Below are 15,923 nucleotides of genomic sequence, written 5' to 3' on the forward strand. Positions count from 1 at the left end.
GGGTGACCAATTGTGAGTCCAGACATACATGTAAGATTACATGGGGAACCTCTATCCGCAGCTGGCGTTGCTGTGCGTGGGCCGCCTGCTGACCGGAGCTGCGGGCGGAGCCTTCAACGTGCTGGCGCCGGTGTACATCGCCGAGGTGGCCCAGAAGGAAGTCCGGGGAGCACTGTGCGGCTACTTCCAGCTGCTGCTCACCGTCGGCACCCTCTACGTCTACGTGCTGGGTGCGGTGACCGGCCTGTTCTGGACCTCCGTGGGCTGCGCCGTGGTGCCCGCGGTCTTCCTGGTGGCACTCTCGCTGGTGCCCGAGACTCCCCCCTACCTGCTGCAGGGTGGCCGGGAGGACGAGGCCCGGGCGGCCCTCCGCTGGCTGAGGGGACCGTGCTGGGACGTGGAGGCGGAGCTGGCCGAGGCGAGGGCGGCTCTGGAGGAGGACTCCGGGAACGGGAGGTCCGGGTCCCTCCGGGAGGGGCTGAGCACCCCTGCTGCCGGTCGGGGAATCGTCGCGGGGCTGGGGCTCGTCACGTGCTTCCAGCTCTGTGGCATCAATGCTGTGCTTTTCTACGCGTCCGATATCTTCCTGGTGAGCAAAATCTGCCAGCGACTCTTGTGACGATTCACAGTGAGGGACGTTTGGCCAAGAGAATGCGCCATCTAAGATAGTCCTCACTAGTACAAATCTAGCTTAGTTGGTTTGTGGGATTAAAGGGACCAGACTGCTACGGTCATCGGTCCCTTGGTCCAAAACTGAAAACACCCACAGAGAATAAAAACGACTATGGAAAAGACGACACACGACACAAGACAAGAAAGACATACACAGAGATCAGACAAAACGAAATAAAATCACACAGAGTGTGACAGTGGTTGGCTGACCATAGAGATAATAAAGGAAAAGCCAAACACCGAGAAACACTCGAAAACCCAGTCTAGAATCGTAGGCCAAAGGCCAGACTCAAAACAAAAAAGACATAACTAACACTCAGATTACGTGATAAAAAACCCCTGCCTGAATAAAACGCAGAACTAAGCCTGCCATGACAGTGTCATTTGTTAAAAGGGCAGGGAGCGTGTCAGGTAGCGCTAACGTCTGCCTGAGCACAGCTAAAAGGGGACACTCCAACAAAATGTGGACCACCGTCAAAGCGGATCCGCACCGACATAGAGGCGGGTCCTCACGGCGCAATAAGTGGCCGTGCGTCACCCGTGTGTGCCCAATGCGCAGCTGGCACAGGACAACGGACTCCTTGCGAGAGACCCGCATGGATGACCGCCACACACTCGTCGTCTCCTTGATAGGACAGAGTTTGTTTGGCGTGGTCAGGTTGCGCCATTCAGTGTCCCAAAGTTGGAAAACTTTGCGGCATAACATCGCTCGCAAATCAGTCTCCGGGAGGCCAATGTCCAGAGATGGTTTACTGGTGGCCTGTTTGGCCAGGCTGTCAACATGTTCATTGCCGGGTATCCCAGCATCGTCTGGGGTCCACACAAAGACCACAGAGCGGCCACAATGGGCAAGAGTACAAATCTAGTTTTAATGTTATTTTTACAATCTGATGCCCCTTCTTATTGGGTTAAAATTTCATCTGTGGCACCTTGAGAAGCTGTGGTCATGAACATTGCTTGTATTGTTATCTATCCCTTCATATTCACTCATGAATGTGACACATTTTTCCCAACAGTGCATCACTTAGTTGTACAAGACTGAATTTTGGCTGTTGAAGAAACATTCCACCTTGAAAATCACTGTGTCCTGGTTCTGGATACGCAAGAAGGTCATGGGTGCCGTATCAGGAGAATAAGGGAGATGAGGAAAAATTTTGCACGGAAAAGAGACACACTGTGTGACTGTGACCTGTCCAGGGCAATCTGGGGCACTGAAGTTAAAATGTTCTGGGTTGTTTGATCGTGTCAAAAAATGGTTCAAATGGCTCTGAGCACTATGGGACTCAACCTATGAGATTATCAGTCCCCTAGAACGTAGAACTACTTAAACCTAACTAACCTAAGGACAGCACACACACATCCATGCCTGAGGCAGGATTCGAACCTGCGACCGTAGCGGTCTCGCGGTTCCAGACTGTAGCGCCTAGAACCACACGGCCACTCCAGCCAGCCTGATCGTGTCATATTTCTTGGAGTGATCGACATTTCAACCCCTCTGCTGGGATCTACTTCAGGATCTTTTACTGTCCGTTGTAGACTGAGCACAATCTGCGGCATAAGATCTTGAGGAAGATCCAAGCAACGGGGTCGAAACGGCGATCATGCGAAGAAAAATGATGTGGCCTAACAAATCAGCAGATTTCAACTTCAGTGACAATGGTCACAGAATTCTACAGACTGTGCATTTTCATCGACCAGTGGCACTAAGTCGGACAGCTTCTCGCTACACTTCATCATCACAACCTCCCATAACCTTGCAAGAGATTTCAGTTGTATGCTCCTGTGACTGATTTACACTTCCGAGTGTAATTGCTAGTAGACCAACCACACTGTAGCAGTCATGAACACACACATCATCAGCTTCTCCGATGTTGGTTGAGTTTTCGAGTTTTCTGATAGTCATGAATGCACATGTTCTTGCTTTGCTCTTTTGTCTCAGTGTCCCTGTAATACACCCAGTACTTCGGCCATGGAGATCAGGCAGCTAAAGAAGTCCTCTGGACTGGTCTGAGAGAGTTGCTGCATCTTCACAGCTGCATCGATTTGGTGGGCTTTACAATGGGCATAAGCAGTCAGGAAGCCATTGGGTGGCGACCTTTGCCGTGCCCAATGTGCCATCCAAGATACTGAAAACTGATCTGTGACTAATTCTGACATTTCTCACTATCAGATTGACAGTGATACCCCTGGTCTCCGAACATTGGTGCCTCCACCACTCTTCCACTTTCTTCTCCATCACACAGATATAGTTCTTTCTCATTCAGCTTCTTTTTTTTTTTTTTTTTGCAGCACTAAAAGCATTCCTGCCAGCTAACCACATGTCATATGGTGGGTTACTGTTGGTGTACGCTTCTACCAATTCACCATCGATTGTTGTCACATTGTTAACCTACTAATGCAGGAAAGTAATGAACCCCACCAATCTCAAATCTGGCAATCGGCAGGGCCAATTTATTTTGGCTCATCTAACAGCACGCTGTGGTACTGTGGTGGAGGCATTTCAATCAGAACAAGAGATATGTAACTATGAACAAACGAAAAATTAATTATGTAACTTTGTTGCTGTGCAGCTTCGAATTTGGGGCAGCATATTGTGGAAGACTGCAACAACAGATCCACAGTCCAGTTCTGGGGTTGGTTTCTCACCATATCCCCATTCCCCCCCCCCCCCCCCCCCCCCACCACCACTCCTCCCGAATATCACATATTGCGAAACTCACATTTAATACCGAGTGATGTGGCGCAGTGGTTAGCACACTGGATTCGCATTTGGGAGGATGGTGGTTCAAACCCGCTTCTGGCCATCCTGATTTACGTTTTCTGTGATTTCCCTAAATTTCTTTGGGAAATGCTGGGACGGTTCCCCATCCTTCCATAATCCAATGGGACTGGTGACCTTCCTGTTTTGTTCCTTCCCCTCAAGTCAACCAACCAACCAACTACAATTAACACTCTACAGATTACTAGAATTTAAATAATAGTAACAATACACTGCCCGACAAGAAGCCGAACACCCAGGGGAAGGAAAAAACGAAGAAATGGGGTGGAAGGATGTGTGACGTTACTTCAGTTATTTCAAATTCAATTCAAATTGAAAAAGAAATTGACAGTATGAGCCCACTTACTAGTACGGCGTTACCCTACCTGTGGCCTGGATGTATGTGCTTATTTGGTTGAGAAGAAGCCATGAAACAGTTATACCGTATCCTGAGGCAAGCTGACCCACAAGTGTTTCACCTTACCCTTAATATCTGGATGCCGACACTAAGACAATTGACATTTAACGTGGTTCCACACATCTTCTGTTGGGAATAGATCTTGGGATCGTGCTGGCCATGTGATTACCTCAACATGCTGCACAAATTTCATGAAGAAATTTGGCACGTGTGAACGACCAGTGTCCTGTTGACAAATGGCACATGAGACTGTCGCATGAGAGAGAAGAGATGAGGATGTCCTTGAAGTGCTGTTGTACCACCAGGATTCACTCAATCCCCACCAGCTATGACATGAGGTGATATCCAAACACTGATCATATCATGACTCCAGGAGTGTCTGTCTCTTCAAAACAATGGAAATTGGGACTTTGATAACAATGATCAAACAGTGTAATGCAGAACTGCTGAGCGATTCAAGTGTGAGATCCAGGCCTAATGCCATGCGATTATCATGTGTTCAGCAAGATGAAAGACGATCTCGGTGGACGACGATTCCGAAACAATGACGAAGTGAAAGCAGCTGTATCCAGGTGGTCACATTGCGCTGGGGGTGATTTCTCCGCATCTGGAATCGAAAACTTGGTTGCTCATTCCGAGGAATGTTTACAGTCTGTTGGAGACTATATGGGGAACTGAACTTACATTGTGTATTGCTGTAGCCGTGTTCCCTATGTGTATGTGGTTTAATAAATGGCCAGAACTTGAAAGTGTAACATACTGTTTGATTTGCCCTTGTATCAATATTTCTCCATCACCTTCACCTTCACCATCATCATCATCATTCTGAGACACCATCCGCGTGAGTGGGCACGTGTGGTGCTCGCACAGTGAACTGTGTCCTAGACACAGCACGGCCCACGTAGAAGTGGGCACATGCTGCCCTGCCCTACCTTTGTTGATTGCATCCCAGTGTACAACCCGCCTTACTGTATCTGTCATCTAGTTTGCCTTCCAAAAGCAGGGACCTGAGACGTTTCGAAATGTCGGTGTCGCAGAGAGCGTCGTGCGGAGCCCTGGAGGCGGATACGTCTGCCGTGGTGGTGGGCGCCATGCAGGTGGTGGCGACGCTGGTTGCGTCACTGGTGGTGGACCGCGCGGGCCGCAGGCCGCTGCTCGTGGCGTCCGCCGCAGTGGTGGGGCTGTGCGCTCTGCTCCTGGGAGCCTACTTCCAGCTGGACTCCAGTGGCGAGGCCGAGGGCCTGGACTGGCTGCCCCTCGCCAGCCTCTGCCTGTTCGTGGTGGCCTTCTCGCTGGGGCTCGGGCCCGTCACCTGGGTGCTGCTCGGAGAGCTGTACGCCCCCGAGGTGCGCGCCTTTGCGGGCTCCCTCTGCTGCCTCGTCAGCTGGACCTTCTCCTTCCTGGTCACCACCTTCTTCAGCGAGCTCAGCTCCGCCGTCGGCGTCCAGGGAACCTTCTGGATCTTCGGCTCCGTGGCAGTCGCCGGCGCCCTGTTCGTGTTCTTCGTGGTTCCCGAGACGAAGGACCGGTCGCTGGAGGAGGTGCAGAGGCAGCTGTCTGGCGGGGCCCGAGTGTGGAGTTTGTCCTGCACCTGCAGATGAACCTCCTCACCTCAACAAATCTGGATGTTACAGTGATCACCATTCCTCTGGATGAACCCACATTCGTACACGAATCAGCGAATGGTAGTAACACGGTCTCACTTTTTCTAATATCAGACATTCACTTGATCACTTGGAACAATCTACTGGACCACAACAGGAACCCAGGCCCTCATCTGCCACCAGTAATGCTCTTCCAACTGAGCCACTACCTTTTTTCCTTAAAATGATACAAGTTTCCAGCTCATGGACTTTATCACATTCATTAGCTGATTTAAATAGTGCTCCAGATCACGATTCATGACTTTTCTCAAGTACAGCAGTTACCATATACGTACCATACACTTACATACCATCCTGTATGTCTTATTGGACCCGCTACAGTTGCAGGTTCGAATCCTGCCTCGGGCATGGATGTGTGTGATGTCCTTAGGTTAGTTACGTTTAAGTAATTCTATGTTCTAGGGGACTGATCACCTCATATGGTGAGTCCCATACTGCTCAGAGCCATTTTGAACCTTATTGGACCAACACTTCTGGAACAACCGAATTAGCATAAAATGGCTTGACCATTGTATAATGACTGTCGCCATAGTCGAATTGAGAATACATAACTAAACTGTTCCGTTATAACTCATCCCCTCTCCCCTTTCTTCCCCTCTCCAAACCTATACAATTCCCTCCCACACCTGAAGATGTAAAATGCCTGACCACTATCCAACTAATTTGATGGACTTCCCTCTAGTTTACCTTGTCGGCCGGCCAGTGTGGCCAAGCGGTTCTACGCGCTTCAGTCTGGGGGTGTGTGTCATGTCCTTAGGTTAGTTAGGCTTAAGTAGCTCTAATTTCTAGGGGACTGATGACCTCAAATGTTAAGTCCCATAGTGCTCAGAGCCATTTGACCATTTTTTACCTTATCGCCTGTTCCATATACCACCTTGATCTCTTAGCCACCTGCTGTTCCAACCCAGTACGCTTCTGTGTGAATAAAATGGTCCCTGGTGTAAGCTACTAATGAAATATTGTTTCCAGCTGAATGGTATTGTCGAGATAATCTGACACGCCACACTCATAACTTTCTGATATAGTGACTTTGCCTGAAAATGGTTTGGGCGAGTCTGGGGGATGTCTCATAGTATCTCAACACTGCCATCCAACTGGATACCTGAGAGCCATTCATCAAGTACACGTCGTTTACAACCATCTCAGTTCCCTTCCGTAAGCCTTATCACACTCCCCTTAACCTGAATACTACTCTCTAACGTTAAGTAAACTACGACACTGCTGAAACCTCCTTTCCCACAAGATCTCGTGCTTCTGCAAACCACGATTCTGTTCATGAGGACACTCAGTGAACACAAACTTCAAACCCTTGTCCTCAATGTGACCTTCTTACAAGCTTACAAAGTGAAGACACAGTCCACAATCTGTGTGTTGAGATGAAGTTCTCAGTGCTCGACTTAGGTACACCACTGTTCATCAACAATCCCTAAAGCATTCACCATCTTACCCAATCACTTTCCTGTAAGCTGTGAAACCTTTTTCCCGTCATTCTAATCCTCTTGACTTTCTCACAGGCACAGCTAAGACCTTCCCTATCTCTAGCACTACCATCACTCTCAATGCCCACAGTAACTTCCCCGTGTCAGAATCAAGTGCTGGTGTCTAATGACTCTTTCCATGGTCACACAATCACTATCCCACTTTTAACCTATCATTCCAGCTAAATCACTGCAGAAAACATCATCACTGGAATCAAGTATCAATCGGTCTATCCGATTGTCGCTCTATAGACCCTACCTGGATGCCTTAATCCCAATAGCCTACCTGTTCACATCCTGTACTACCTCCACATATGATTGTAAACCTATTGGGAAGCCTTAGGTATAAAACTTTGAAGCCAATCAGTACTATCGTAACAGTCTAATAGCGTGCCTTTCTTTCTTCAGAAGACTTTCCCCATTTGTCATATCGAGCCACAATGCAGCAAACCCTATCTGTTCCCAATGCTATCTGCTATCTGCTACTCCCTCTACCGAACAACGTCTCCAAAATTAACCACTTTGCAATCCATCCTAATGACATCACCCACAATGATGCGAACTTTGATCAGTCCCTACTCCAAAAAGTTTAAAACTACCCAATCTCTCCCACCCCAGACTCTTGGCTCGCTGCACACGTAAAAGAATTAGCCAGCTACACTTCAGGAATGAAGTTTCCCCACCATTATTTACATCTTCAAACCTTGGTGTATAAAGTGCATACCTTTTTAAATGTGACTTAGCCACCTGAACCCCAAAATTGTACAAGTATTTTAAGTCTTCAAACAGCATTCACTTCTCGTTCTCTGTCTCTTTCTTGTCCCGCAGGTGAGTCAATTAGCCACTCATCAAATTATGTCCTCTCTTCACTGTGAATGAACACATAAGAATATCCTACAGCTCCAAAATACCTGATACCATCCAAAGTATCTTTTCTTGTCTAACCTCCTGTCTTTACACACTGCCGCATCTGTAACAGCTCATACCTCTACCTTATACCTACATAATTTTCACATCATCTCCTAGAACATTTTCATTGAACCCCTTTTGACTCTGGCTTATACCTGTACCATCAGCTGTCACGGGCCCTTTCTTTCTTTCTCCATATCCATACTCGCCTCTTTCTCTTCTCTGTCCTAATCTTTCATTTATTACCCATTATCCCTATTTTTATTATCCCTCCAATCAGCTCTCCAGAAAAACCTTCACAACTTCACGCCCAATATCCATTCCACACCTAATCCACTACCTGTTTACTAAAGTACTTAACTTCCATATTCATTTGTTCCAGACTCCAAAAATCTTTAAGCAAAGGCCCACCACATAGAATTGACAGTTTGTGTGTTTTTATTCCTTCACTTCATATTGGTCTCTTTGCATTGCTCACGTTACGTAATTACAATGAATCGTTTCATTCAGTTTATAGATTGTGAAATAACTATCATGTTGTACCTAAAATCATGTATTTTAAGGACTCTGTCGATATATTAAGATAAATTTTTGTATACTTCTAAAATTTTTTATAGTATAAACGTTATAATTTTGTACCACTATTATCCCTCACTAACCGTATTGAGTGAAGGGCAAGAAAAGATAATAAAAGAAAAATAACCATCGCTTCTGTATGTCATAGATGATGGAAATCCCATTGATGAGATGTATTCAAAGAATGCCGATATTTTCATGAGTGTCAATAAGTTTCTGCATTGTTTAACTCAAGTAAAAATGTTTCGAAAAAGGTTTTTCTGCTACACAGACAATATCAACACGAAAATGCAATTTCACTCGTAGGTTCCTTTCTCTCAGTGTGTAACATCGACTTCTTTGGCCAAATGAGCAAACTGCTTCCAGAAGACTTTTAAAAAAGAATTTTATTTATATTTCATGTCCGTGGTACCATGCTATCCTAAGCTACTTGGTCATGGAATGAGTCTATATACACAGTAATTATAAAGTCTGTGAAACATTTCAGAAATTTGGTAGAGATAAACAGCCAAGAATAACGTAATAAATGATACAGTATATGAAAGACGGACCTCACAGTATTTTTTACAATGTTTATAAATGTTCTATGTGTCCATCCTTCCTCATACTGTACACATAATCGGTAGTCCAACTCTGCTCATACCCAACATATCTGAGTAGACAGTAAGAACAGCTGCTCCACTGTGGTGTCGCAAGTATTGGAGGTTCTGCCGTAGAACTGGGACAGAGGTGCAAACCTCGATGTTACCCCACAGGAAAAAGATCTGAAGGTGTCAAGTCCGGCGACCTCTGTGGACACTCGAGTAGCACCTGGAGAGTGCCCGCATCACGGCCTATCCTGAGATGTGGCAACATCTCGTTCCGGTTATCTCATATACACAGTTGTGGAGGTGTGCCGGGGGTGGGGGGGGGGGGGGGGCGCCGTAGTGTTAAAAGACGAAAACCCTGCTTTCAGTTTCAAGATGTGGCACGATTGACAATTTATGCACTTCGAGATAGGTGATACTATTGGCAGTTCTCTCGGCAAAGAAGCGGTCCGTAGACTGTCTTGTTGGAAACGGCACAGGTGGTATCACGTCAAAGGCCTTTGAATAGTCACTGACGATTGGCAGCGGGCAAATTCCAGCACACAAAACGCTTTAGCTGCCTTGTAAGCCGACATTTTCAGCAACTACACTCTGTGGCGCCCCTGTCGACAGTTTTCAAAACTAACTGGCAGGTACCTCATTCACAATTTGAGAGATTGCCTTTCACTTTTTTTTTCCTTTATTGGATTTCGATTCCCCCCATAGGAGGCGGGCTGGTAGCAGCTTAGTACGCCGCTCTTCAGCCTACAGAGTTTGTTTTGAAAAGGTGAAGATAATATAGAATAAAAAACAGGCGATAAAAACGGAGACTGAAAGGGTAACATGGCGAAAAAATCGTGGAACTTAGAACATACAATAAAGGGATGATCATGCTAATAAAATACATCTGAAGCAGACAGGTAAAATAATAGACAATTAAAAAAAACACCGCAACAGTCTGGTTTCTGTTCGCAAAAGACATAAAATTCACACCCAGCAACAGCATGGTTTCTGTTCACAACACTTGTAAAGACGAAACAACACTGAACATTCACTGGAACACTGCACTAAAATATGAGATACCACAGCCGAGAGCTGGTGGGGGGAAACTGGGCAGATGACGGGAATATAAAAAAGGGGGGAAGGTGAGGAAAAGCGAAGGGGGGGAAGGGAGAAAGGAGCCAATGGAGGATTAGGACCCACAAACGGGGTCGGGTATGTTGGGCAGATGCAACAGGGGGTGGGGAAGGCAGAGGATGGGAATGCAAAAGGACTCGGGGGGGGGGGGGGGGAGAAGGGACGTCGGGAGAGGTTAGGTAGGGAGAAACACAGGATGGAATGGGGCAAGAGGGAGCCCAGGGAAAGGACGGAGGAAAGGAGGGGGGGTGGGGTGGTACTATATCGTTTTTTACGTTGTCTTCAGCATTTGTGCATACTGTTAATCGTATTTTAAATGTTTAATTAATTTTACAATTAACACACACACAGACACGACCAGACCAAACATTTCACGAAATAAGCGTCAAACGAGAAAACTACAAAGAACGAAACTCGTCTAGCTTGAAGGGGGGAAATCAGATGGCGCTATGGTTGGACCACTAGATGGTGCTGCCATAGGTCAAACGGATATCAACAGCGTTTATTTTTTTAAATAGGAACCCCCATTTTTATTACATATTCGTGTAGTACATAAAGAAATATGAATGTTTTATTGGACCACTTTTTTCGCTTTGTGATAGATGGCGCTGTAATAGTCACAAACGTATAAGTACGTGGTATCACGTAACATTCCGTCAGTGCGGACGGTATTTGATTCATGATACATTACCCGTGTTAAAATGGACAGTTTACCAATTGCGGAAAAGGTCGATATCGTGTCGATGTATGGCTACTGTGATCAAAATGCCCAACGGTGGTGTGCTATGTCTGCTGCTCGGTATCCTGGACGACATCATCCCAGTATCCGGACCGTTCGCCCGATAGTTAGGTTATTTAAGGAAACAGGAAGTGTTCACCCACGTGTGAAACGTCAAACCACGACCTGCAACAAATGATGACGGCCAAGTAGGTGTTTTAGCTGCTGTCGCGGCTAATCCGCACATCAGTAGCAGACAAAATCGGGAATCTCGAAAACGTCGGTGTTGAGAATGCTACATCAACATCGATTGCACCCGTACCATATTTCTATCCACCAGGAATTGCATGGCGACGACTTTGAACGTCGTGTACAGTTCTGCCACTGGGCACAAGAGAAATTACAGGACGATAACAGATTTTACGCACGCGTTCTTTCTTTGCGACGAAGCGTCATTCACCAACAGCGGTAACGTAGACCGGCATAATATGCACTATTGGGCAACGGAAAATTCACGATGGCTGCGACAAGTGGAACATCAGCTACCTTGGTGGATTAATGTACGGTGCGGCATTACGGGCGGAAGGATAATAGGACGCCATTTTATCGGTGACAATCGAAATTGTGCAATGTGTGCTGATTTCCTATGTAATGTTGTACAGATGTTACTACAAGATGTTTCACTGCATGACAGAATGGCGATGTAATTCCAACATGATGGATGTCCGGCACATAGCTCACATGCGGTTGAAGTGGCATTGAATAGCACATTTCATGACAGGTGGATTGGTTGTCGAAGCACCATACTGTGGCCCGCACGTTCACCGGATCTGACGTCCTCAGATTTCTATCTGTGGAAAAAGTTGAAGGATATTTGCTATCGTGATCCACCGAGAAGGCCTGACAGCATGCGTCAGCGCATTGTCGATGCATGTGCGAACATTACGGAAGGCGAACTACTCGCTGTTGAGAGGAATGTCGTTACACGTATTGCCAAATGCATTGTGGTTAACGGACATCATTTTGAGCATTTATTGCATTAATGCGGTAATTACAGTTAATCACGCAGTAACAGTATGTGTTCTCAGAAATGATAAGTTCACAAAGGTACATGTATCACATTGGAACAACCGAATTAAAATGTTCAAACGTACCTACGTTCTGTATTTTAATTTAAAAAACCTGGCTGTTACCAACTGTTCGTCTAAAATTGTGAGCCATACGTTTGTGACGATTACAGCGCCATCTATCACAAAGCGAAAAAAAGTGGTCAGACTAGAACATTCATATTTGTTTACGTACTACACGAATATGTAATAAAAAATGGGGATTCCCATTCTTAAAAAACGCAGTTGATATCCGTTTGACCTATGGCAGCGCCATCTAGCGACCCAACAATAGCGCCATCTGGTTTCCCCCTTCAAGCTAGACGAGTTTTGTTCTTTATAGTTTTTTCGTTTGATGGACCACCCAGTACCTGTGTGTGTGTGTGTGTGTGCGTGCTACCCAAAAATGGGCCTAATTCTTTTCCATATAAATCGATTCCGCATCAACGCATTAGCATACCTACCAGGTTTCGCTAGCATACGATAATTACAGCCCACACTGGACCTGTGCGATTCTGTGTGGGCTGTAACTATTTCCTCTCGTGTTGCAGTTTCGTTTTTGCAGTGAGTAGCTGTCAGCCAAAACAAATACTGGGCATCAAATGTGTCTTGTGACGCGCCATAACAGACAAAATGACTCTTAAAGTGAATTTTACGAGTTCATTCGATAGAGCTGACGCAAATTAGTCTAGTACAGCATCTGTTCTCTAGGTAAGTATTAAAAGTTACAGTGATAGATGAAGAATAACAGACTGCATTCTAACTGCCAGAATGAGGCAGCTCGTACTCCACTTTTCAGAGTCTCTTAAATAAAGAGCACCATATTCGCCTTCTTCCGATAGGAGCATTTTTCCGCCGGTTCCCTTCTTTTCCCTGCTACAGGAAGGCATATGAGGGTGGTGTGAAAAGTTCTCAGAACAGAATAGAAAAAACTACTTATGTCACTGAAACTTTTTTTATTCTTCAATGTAGTCTTCTTATAGATTAATGTACTTGGTCCAACGATGTTCCAGTGCCTTGAGCCCATCTCGAAAATGAGTTTCCTCTAGGCCAGCAAAATAGTAGTTAACTCTGGCTATTAATTCTTCGTTTGAAGTGAATCTTCGTCCGCCAAGAAAAGTTTTTAGTTTTGGGAAGAGGTGGAAGTCTGAAGGAGCCACATCAGGTAAATAAGGCGGGGGTGGCAACAGTTCATACCTTAGTCTGTGTAATTTTGCCATAGCGACGGCACATGTGTGCGGGCGCACATTGTCTTGATGGAATATGACTTTCTTCCTTGGTAAACCGGGCCTTCTCCCGCGTATCTCTAGCTTCAATTTCTGCAGGAGGTTAGCATAGTATTCTCCAGTAATTGTTTGCCCAGCGGAGAGACAATCTACAAACAGAACACTGATACCGTGGCCTTTCCCACTGTAGGAATTGTCTCGGCTTTCTTTGGTGGCAGAGAATCAGCATGTTTCCACTGTTTTGACTGTTGTTTTGTCTCTGGACTATAGTATCGCACACAAGTTTCATCTGTGGTCACAAATGGGAGCAAAAAAGCTTGCTCATTTCTCCTAAGACGGGCCAAACATTGTTCCAATATGTCCATTCTCACGCGTTTTTGATCCATCATGAAGCGTCACGGCACCCCGCTTGCAGATAATTTTTCATTTCTAATTCTTCAGTTAAAAAGTGATGATATACTCTTTCAGATGACATCTGGCAAGCGTGAGCACTTTCACGCACTTTCAGTCGGCGATCCTCCGTGCTCTTTTGCAGTGATTTCTGGAGTAATGACACTTGTTGGCCGACCACTCAGCAGATCATCGTCTATGCTCTTCCGACCAAATTTAAATTCATTTGTCCACTTGGCAACAGTGGAATATGAAGCAGTAGAGTCCCCCCAGTGTACTCTGCAAACCGGCATGAATGTCCTTAGCTTTCATACGTTTCTTTACGAAGTACTTACTGCTCGAATCTCGATTTTTTTCCATCTTCGCAAATCACTACGTGGGAACAACAACAGAGCCACGACACAGCCACAGCTCTCTGACGTGGCACGTGTTTACAGGCAACAGTCCAGTGAATATCACGTGACGAACTTGTGGCGCTAGCACTGACCTCCCGTGGTGCTTCCGAGAACTTTTTAAACCACCCTCATATGCCACCATGTACCTTGTATAAATACGTGTCTGAATCCTAATGTACCTTACGTGTGGCTGTAATACCCAAATCTCGTACTTGTAAACTGTTCTCCAGTCTATACGGTGCTGATAGACAAAAACGAAAACAGTTCTTGTGTAACATACAAAAGAACATTTTATTGCTAGTTTAGATACATAGTCATTAATATGGATTGAACTGGGAATGTCCCAATTGTGTACGAACACCGATTTATCACGTCTTATTGTATTTATATGAGCAGCCATCTTAAGTTATTTGCAGATGATGCTGTCGTTTTTAGTCTAGTAAAGTCATCAGAAGATCAAAACAAATTGCAAAACGATTTAGGAACGATATCTGTATGGTGGGGAAATTGGCAATTTACTCTAAATAATGAAAAGTGTGAGGTCATCCACATGAGTGCTAAAAGGAATCCATTAAACTTCGGTTACACGATAAATCAGTCAAATCTAAAAGCCTTAAATTCAAGTAAATACCTAGGAATTCTAATTACGGACAACTTAAACTGGAAAGAACACATACAAAATGGTATGGGAAAGCTAAACAAAGACTGCATTTTATTGGCAAACAGAAAATGCAACAGATCTACTAAAGTGCTGCCTACACTACGCTTGTCCGTCCTCTTTTAGAATACTGCTGCATGGTGAGGGATCCTTACCAGATGGGACTGACGGAGTACATCGAGAAAGTTCAAAGAAGAGCAGCAAGTTTTTTGTCATCGACAAATAGGGGAGAGAGCGTCACTGGCATGATACAGAATTTGGGTTGGACATCTTTAAAATAAAGGCGTTTTTCTCAGGAAATTTCGATCACCAACTTTCCCCTCCGAATGCGAAAATATTTTGCTGACGGCGACCAGACATGGGGAGGAAGTATAACCATGATAAAATAAGGGAAATCAGAGCTCGCACACAAAGACATTGGCGCTCTGTTTTTTCCGCCCGCTGTTCGGGATTGGAATGACAGAGAATTATTGTGAAGGGAGTTCGACAAACCCTCTGCCAGACACTTATGTGTGATATGCAGGGTATCCATCGAACTGTGGATGTAGGCGTAGGCTGTGTTACCAGTAGCATACAATACTACCCCTGTGTTTCCTGCGCTACATTTCGCCCTGTTAAATGGTTTCAGTATACTGAGGAAGTAGAAACTGTTTTATCTCGGTATTTGTCCTATGTTGAGCCTATGTAACATCGTAACAGCGTACGACTTAAAACAATGTATACTCTGAGCTGTCTCAACAAATTACACTATAATGCTTCCAGTTTTGAGATGGCTGTGTGGGCAATTTCCGAAACCCAATAAACGAAATAAAAGGTCTTCACTCACATATTTGGGAACCTAGTCTGTACGCTCGGACTTTTGACAGCAGTCTGCAGTGGGCACCGTGTCAAACACTTTCTGGTAACCTACACTGTGTGATCAAAAGTATCCGGACACCCTCGAGAACATACGTTTTTCATATTAGGGGCATTGTGCGGCCACCTACTGCCAGGTACTCCGTATCAGCCACCTCGGTAGTCATTAGACATCGTGAGAGACCAGAATGGGGTGCTCTGCAGAACTCACAGACTTCGTACGTGGTCAGGTAATTGGGTGTCACTTGTGTCAAATGTCTGTACGCGAGATTTCCACACTCCTAAACATCCCTAGGTCTACTGATTCCGATATGATGGTGAAGTGGAAATATGAAGGGACACATACAGCACAAAAGCGTACAGGCCGACCTTGTCTGTTGACTGACAGAGAGTGAAA

General features: G+C 45.5%; 1 protein-coding gene across 1 annotated transcript in view; it reads left to right on the top strand.

Annotated features, from left to right (window-relative positions):
• Nucleotides 1-5,907, top strand: part of LOC124553536 (solute carrier family 2, facilitated glucose transporter member 8-like) — a 57,778-nt gene extending 51,871 nt beyond the window's left edge. Inside the window, exons 5-6 of the mRNA XM_047127384.1 lie at nucleotides 62-589; nucleotides 4,886-5,907. Of these exons, the coding sequence (XP_046983340.1) occupies nucleotides 62-589; nucleotides 4,886-5,449 (1,092 nt within the window). The 3' untranslated portion in view covers nucleotides 5,450-5,907. The remainder of the gene's footprint in view (nucleotides 1-61; nucleotides 590-4,885) is intronic.
• Nucleotides 5,908-15,923: the final 10,016 nt, after the last annotated feature.

The sequence above is a fragment of the Schistocerca americana genome, chromosome 11 (genome assembly GCF_021461395.2).
Source record: "Schistocerca americana isolate TAMUIC-IGC-003095 chromosome 11, iqSchAmer2.1, whole genome shotgun sequence".
Lineage (NCBI taxonomy): Eukaryota > Metazoa > Arthropoda > Insecta > Orthoptera > Acrididae > Schistocerca > Schistocerca americana.